Raw genomic sequence first — 7,330 nt, forward strand, 5'->3', positions numbered from 1 at the left:
ACAGGCCTTTAATTCCTTTAGCACAAAACTAAACTAAACTCTAACTGCTGCTTCTCTTGAGTTTTGTTCAGCAAATTTGACAACTAACATGAACTCGAATTGAGTCATTTTTTAAATAAGAAATCTCTGTGGGCTCAACAGTGATCAAGCTTTTTCACGTTTTCGACATCTTATGGAACAACTAATCAATGAATCAAGAAAATGGTCGCCAGATTAATCCTTAATGATAATAGTTAGTTCATTCTTATTTGCAGTTGTCAATGTCTGATACACTGTACTCCTATAAAACACACAAGAACTGACCATATATTGATAATTGGAGACCGGTAAAATGATATTTTAGGCTACATTTCAGTGTTTTTATATGTAGTAAATCCAGTATCATCTGTATAAAGTATTAGATCTCGATTCCTGAAACCAAAAAAAACATTCAATAGTGTCATCATCGTTTGTCATTATTACTTGTATTTTTTGGACTGGTGCAGGGCCCCTAACTACTCAGTAACAGCCCCCCCTGAAAACTGCATAAACCAAATCTACACAGCTGGAGAAGACACATCAGATTCTGTTTATTTGAGTTTAATCCCCTCGAATAATATCTCTCTACACGTGCTCCAGGGAAAGAGATGGTACTGTCAGCATGCGTGCTATTAGTGTGAAACCTAAACGGATGGATTGGGTCCAGCTCATTGATTTTGCAGTGTACCACTTGGCTTGCACAGAAATGAAAACATTTTTTAAGTGACTGTTTTTTTGCTGCGTGTGCACCTCCCCTCCGCCCCTGCAGAGTTGAAAACCTCGCTTTCCACCTTCATCGAGAACGAGACCATCGTGGATTATGACAGAGAGGCAGAGCTGGCCCTGCAGAGACTCACAACGGGAGATGTGGATGTAAACCAGCTCACCAACGCGTGGACCCGGTCTTATGTGGAGGTAATAACACATATCAGTATGTCATTGTGTCTAAAAACTGACATCAGGGTTTTTAATAGCTATTAGTTGCTTATACTACTGGTTCTCAATTTGGGGGCCCTGACCCCCACTAGGGGTCGCCAGAGCTTCACTGGGATCTTCTTCAATTCAAAAAATACACAGTTGGCCTATATCTCAGCATTATATTCATTCTTGTGAAGAAAACTAAATGAAATTGTTATTTTAAAAGTTAAGACTATTAATTAAGATATACAATTATAAATGATGGATAAAGGATAAGGGCATGGTCAAGATATATTCACTCTTGTCCTGCATTAGTAAAGTATGCAGTTAAAACAAACCAACGAGCTAACAGAACAATGGCCAAGCGTCAAGGAGAAGAAAACACTGAATTTGTTAATAAAAAATAAGCCTATTAAGTATGTATGATTATTAAAAAATCATGAAATACACAATACAGACAGGGGATTGTATAAAAACGTACTAAATATAACAGAAAAACTCATCTCTGGTGTAATATTCACAGGAAAGAAGCTGTGTCTGTTGTAGACTAACATATCATTAGATTGGAGAATAATGCCATAAACATATCAGTTTATTGACTGAGTGAGACCATCCACATAAACGTAACCTGTTTTAAAGTAAATTTGTTTGCTGCCTCTGTGATTAATCAATGACGCTGTTTAAATAGCGAGTTTAGAGTTACTTTCTATCCTAAAAAAAAAAAACATACATGCTTCACTATTATGAAGAAACCTTTACAACTCCACATGCCGTATAAACTTCTCTAAAGTTCCCCTCCTGTTTGCTGCCTGGATGAGCCTTTAAGCTCTGACAGTTTTTGTTTGTGGCTTCAAAATGCTGTTTTGCACTTCGAATTTACTGGTAAATCATTAGACAAATTGTTAAAAAAAAAAAAAACTTTAGGTAGATACTTCTGTGTTGAATATGTACAGCACATTTTATTCTTGGCAGTTGTTCCATAAAGTACATTTCAGACCACCGGCTGCTCAATACACCCCGATTGTATCCATTTTTCTGTATTTAAGTGCCCTCGGATGCTCCCTCTAACTTCGAGGCAGTCATGGATCATTAAAGTAATTTAAACAGAAGAAGTGCAGTGCATCTGCAAATTGATTATTCATGAGTTCCTGGGAAAAAGAAATCTCATTGCATAAGCCCGAGTGCTGTGTTTAATGTCTCTCCATTGCACTTGGTTACGCTTTGATGCGTTTCTTCCCGGCGATCCAATATGTGGCAGCGGTTGCACATATTGAGAAAAGAGTCATCATTTTTATGTTTTGGATCAATACAAAACAAACAGTGTAGTGACACCAAGACGTGAACTTTGTGGTTTTTTAATTAAACTAAGAATGGTCTTCTTAATGAAAGTGACTGTCTCTTATTTCATGTTTTAAAGAAGGTCAATAAGATCATTTAGTTTTACTCTTCCCAGGCCCGGGCATTTATAGAAAGACGAAGGCTGCCTCGGCTTGTGTTGTGAAGCCTCTGACCCACTGCACTCAGACATTTAGGACTGGCTACCCGTTAACATTTTACTGCAGTCACACAGAAATACACATGGAAGCCTTCCAGTGTCCATCGTGTTTGTGGCCTGAAGATTCCTGAGCCCGTATAAATAGAGGAGTTTCAGATTCTAAATACTCTTATGTTGCTTCTCTAATTATGGATGGGGTACATCAACTGCCCTGGTTTACTAAGCGGAGCAAAACATTCAAAATGTGTTGATGTTATATTCCTTCTATCTCTCATTCCACCGCTGCTATTTATTTATTTCAAGGGGCGGCTGTGGCTTATAAGGTAGAGCCTGTTGATGTGTCCTTGATTCTATTCTTCTGAGCAATCTCGCTGACTCACAGCAGGTGCAGCAGATCCTCACCCAGAAGTGATTAGTTTCAAACAGTGAAGCAATTTCTTTCCGCCTTTTTGTAACCATTTGCTGCTGCCTCTTGCAAACACTCGTTTTCTTTCTTCTGTCGCTGTTTTCAGACCACACTGGAGCACGCTCGGCCTGAAGAGCCCAGTTGGGATGAGGACTTTGCCGATGTTTACCATGAGCTGATCCACTCCCCTGCCTCTGATACCCTTCTCAACCTGGAGCACAACTACTTTGTTAGCATCTCCGAGCTCATCAGTGAGAGAGACATGGAGATTAAGAAGCTGCAGGAGAGGTTGGTGTTATTGCCCGGAACTGTGATCCTTGGATATTATTTCTCCCCCATCTTTTTTTGTATTTTTAACATAGTGTACGGCTAAAGCTGTATTCTTCTAGGTGCTTTTGCACCCTAAGAAGATTGGTTCATTTGGTCCCGACCAAGATTAAACATTATACATTGTTGTTCACACCAACTTTTTAAGGAGATACTGAGGGATTGCTAATATAAATCAAGTCAGATTTTATTTATATAGCCCAAAACCACCAATCCGTTTGCTTCAGGGGGCTTTATAAGCTGCAGATGGATCTTCTGTTCACAATCAGCAGATGGATCTAATAGTAGTATAGCTTTTTAATTCCTGCTAAAATCACAGATTTACTTTCATAAAATATGTTGGTCTGTTTTGCTTTCAAACCACAAATGCACCCACTTGCAAGTGGACTGAGACCAACCTTTTCAGACATTCTCGATCCAGTTGTTCCATCCCACAGTGTTTGGTTTGTCCGTCCTGGGTTACTGTAGAAACATGGTGGTTCAACAAGAGGACCCGCTCCCTCTGTAGATAAAAACGTCTCATTCTAAGGTTAAAAAACCCCCCACTATGATTGTTATTTTCAGCCGATTACACACTAATGAAAACATACCTATGAATATTAAATTACATTTCTGCCGGTTGATCCTCCTAAATGGACCCTTAAGTCATTTATACCAACACTGTATAAATGACTTAAAGGTGTTAATGTAGTGTTTCTTTATCTCTCAGTGGTGTCTGGGCTTTGACACTGAGACTTTTCTCTACTTTGCTTTTATAAAGATAGTTCCTTGGACTTATTACACTGCTGCTTTGCACATTTTACTCATGATGGTGGAATCACTAGGTTTTAGTTTACACCTAAAGGTAAACAGAAAATCCTTTTGGCACTGCGTTATGCCAATGAATTATTGTCTTTCTATTTCTTAAGCCATCTAACCCACGGTGTTCTTAATTTGTGTTGGAATAGCACATGGCTCTGTTTTTCAGTTGTATAGATGATGTATTAAATGAACGAATATTTGTGTGTGGCAGGCAAGCAGCTGAAATGGACAAAGTGATGCATGAGCTGGGAAACACTTTGAGTGACCATGACGTAAATGCAGTTGCCTCGCAACACTTTGATGCACAGCAGGTAAAAAAAAGAAGCCAGGATGCTCTGTAGCAGTGTTAAAAGCAGGCGTACCTTGATCCAGGTACAAAGTTATCATTTCCCCACAGACACTGCAGGGGATTCATTTTGGGAATTTTCCAATTACAGGTTCAGATTAGCCCTAGCCTGACTAGTTAAAGTATGCAGTTGTCATAAAAAAAAGTTCCTCAGTTTTTTTTTTTTTTTTTACTTTTTGTCTTCTTTGAGCAGGTATTGGAGAACAAGTGGGCCAGTGAGCTGAAGCAAGTTACAGGCATTCAAAAGCAGGAGTATCAGGAGTGGGTCATCAAACTGCATCAGGACCTGCAGAAGTCCAACAACAGCAGCCAAATTAAGTGGGTTTGTCTGTTTGTAAGTGTTTGTGTGTCCACTCAGTTGACTGTTAACATGTTATATTTGTGTATGCTGAAGCATAAACTTTGTTTGTGTACACACATCTGGTATCTGTACGCTCACTTTACACCCATGTGCACCTGAAAAGGCTCTTTCAGTTCTGTCACTCACCCTTTTTCTTAAATGTCAGGGTAAAGCCAAAGCAGGTGATCCAAGATAATGGCTGCTGGAGTCAGGCACTTATATTCTTGTTAGGTGGAAATAGAAAAGCTGCAGTGCAGGCGAGGATGAATGCAGTGTGAGGCGTTGGAGTGGCATTGTGAGAAGGCACTTCATGATATTTATTCACTGACAGTGAGCCATCTGTGTAGAGGCTTTGGCTTGTTTGGCCTATGAGGTTTAAGTTCAGCTTAAGGTTATTTGTAGAGGGATTAAGAATGGTAGAGCTATTTTTAAACCTTAAAACATACAAATAAAATGCTTATATCACTTATGTGAATTGTTTTAATGGAAAAGTCTTACTGAATCTTGCCCAGAGATCAAACAGGCCCTTAACTAACGAACTTCTGCAGCAGTAATCCAAAACACGACATGTCTGCTGGCCCTTTGAAGAACAGGCACCATTTACATAGAAATTGAAGTTATTACAAGAGGTCAAAAACTCATCTTAGTTTGACTGATGCTCCGCTTTGCAGTATCAGTTATGACTGGCATCTTGGGATAAGAAGTCTAATAGTGCTTAACAGTAATGTGGTCCCGCACAGTGGTGGTTTAAATTCAGGTCTTCCACTCCTCGGCATATATTGGATATTCCATCAAAACACAGATACCACCAGGACCTGTATGCTAAGAGCTTCTCAGACAATGTGCTGACCCTGCATCAGTTTTTCCTAATGATGAATATCATTATCTTGCTATGTGTGGGTGGAACTTAATACTTCTACATCAGCACTTTGAACACTTTGTAAATAGGCATTTTTAAAGCTGTAGCCCGTAAAGGAAAACTACAACCAGAATTCAAGCTGGATGTTTTCTCACTTTTTGTCAATGAAGTGCTGAAATGAAATCAAATATTGCTTATAACTAAGTATCTGTCAAAACGCTATATTATTTCCTGTTTTATTGTATTTATAGTCCAAGAAGATGCCAGGAAAACAGATGCTGAATTGGAGGAGTTTTCCTTTTTAAAATTGTGAAAAGTACCCTTTATGTTTAATAATGTCATATTCCAGGCAGTATAACAATTATTTTATAAAATACTAAAATATAATGCCTGCATTTCATTTTCTCTTTTTCTCTGGATGGTTCTTCTTTTATTGGACCTATAAAACCTGCATCAGGTGTACTTGTTTTGATGAATCTCTTTACTGATTGATTTCCAGTGAGGAGATTAAAGTGCAGCCCAGCCAGCTGTCGGAGCCCGCAGATTCTGGGGCCAGGATGTTTGAGGAGCAGCCTCAGCTGGAGGAGAGTTTCACCATACACTTAGGTGCCTGACTTCAAACAAGTATTTGAACACAGTTTTGTGACAGTAACCGTGTTCATTTAGCACTTCTACTGCATTCTATTTTTGGTAGTATAAGACTGTACATATGTGTCAAACAGATGTGAACTACAGTAAAATGTATAATATTCTTTTAAAATATATATATCAGGAGCGCAGCTGAAGACGATGCACAACCTGCGGTTGGTCCGGGCAGACGTGCTGGACTTCTGTAAGCACCGGCGGCACGGCAGCAGTGGAGCAAAGCTGAGACGGCTACAGACAGCCCTTTCTCTGTACTCGTCCTCCCTCTGCGGTCTGGTGTTGTTGGTCGACAACAGGGTCAACTCCTACAGTGGCATCAAGAGAGGTCAGGGCAGAGTCTTAGAGAGACCAGGATTTTGGTGAACTTCTTGCCACATGGACAACCTGGGGTGTTGTTTTGTAGAAACTTTGCTATAAAATGTTGGATATGTTTACATTTTACATAAGAATTCTGGCACTTCTTACATAATTACAGAGATGAGGTCTGCATAGACGTGATTTTGGCCTGCTCTGTGTCGACCCCCAGACTTTGCAACCGTGGCGAAGGAGTGTACAGACTTCCACTTTCCCTGTCTGGAGGGGCAGCTGGAGGAGGTGCAGCAGGTGGTGCTCTATGCCCGAGCCCAGCGGAGCAGCAAGCAGAAAGAACAACCTGGTGAGGCTTTTGGCTGCTCCTCGTGTCTCACTGTCAACACAGCTGTAATGTGCACAGAACATTTAAAGAAGGTTAGAAAGAGGAAGGCAAGACTGGTGAGGCTGAGGCCTCCGTGAATCTGCATTCCACCAGAAGTGTAGCCAAAGACCTGGACACAGACGCTACTGAGGAAAAGTGATTATCCTAGACAGCCGGGTGGCCTTTTTTTAGCCAGCTATGCACTATAAAATGCCTAACTAACATTGTTATTCATGCCACGGAGCGAGGAGCAACAGGATACAAGTTGTTGTACCATCTTAGAGTTGTGTTTTGCTCTCGACATACAGGGTATACTCACATTGTGTGTGATCTCTAATTTATCTGATTTGATGTTAAGCAAGACAAGAAAGAGCATCCTTATCTCTTATTTTGACAAGAGAAACATGAGAATAGAAGTCAAAAGAATGAACCGAGGGGGAAGTGCAACTACATACACGACTATAACATTGTAGTGCAGTACAAACACTTCCATTGCAAACAT

General features: G+C 40.1%; 1 protein-coding gene across 1 annotated transcript in view; it reads left to right on the forward strand.

The window, feature by feature from the left end:
- Nucleotides 1-787: 787 nt before the first annotated feature.
- cunh12orf4 (chromosome unknown C12orf4 homolog) overlaps nt 788-7,330 on the forward strand; it is a gene marked incomplete at its 5' end in the record, with an annotated part of 13,443 nt that continues 6,900 nt past the window's right edge. Inside the window, 7 exon segments of the mRNA XM_035665566.1 lie at nt 788-933; nt 2,944-3,125; nt 4,177-4,276; nt 4,505-4,629; nt 6,010-6,116; nt 6,283-6,480; nt 6,682-6,810. Of these exon segments, the coding sequence (XP_035521459.1) occupies nt 788-933; nt 2,944-3,125; nt 4,177-4,276; nt 4,505-4,629; nt 6,010-6,116; nt 6,283-6,480; nt 6,682-6,810 (987 nt within the window).

This window comes from Morone saxatilis, unplaced genomic scaffold (assembly GCF_004916995.1).
Source record: "Morone saxatilis isolate NCDOM2014 unplaced genomic scaffold, NCSU_SB_2.0 Contig2, whole genome shotgun sequence".
Lineage (NCBI taxonomy): Eukaryota > Metazoa > Chordata > Actinopteri > Moronidae > Morone > Morone saxatilis.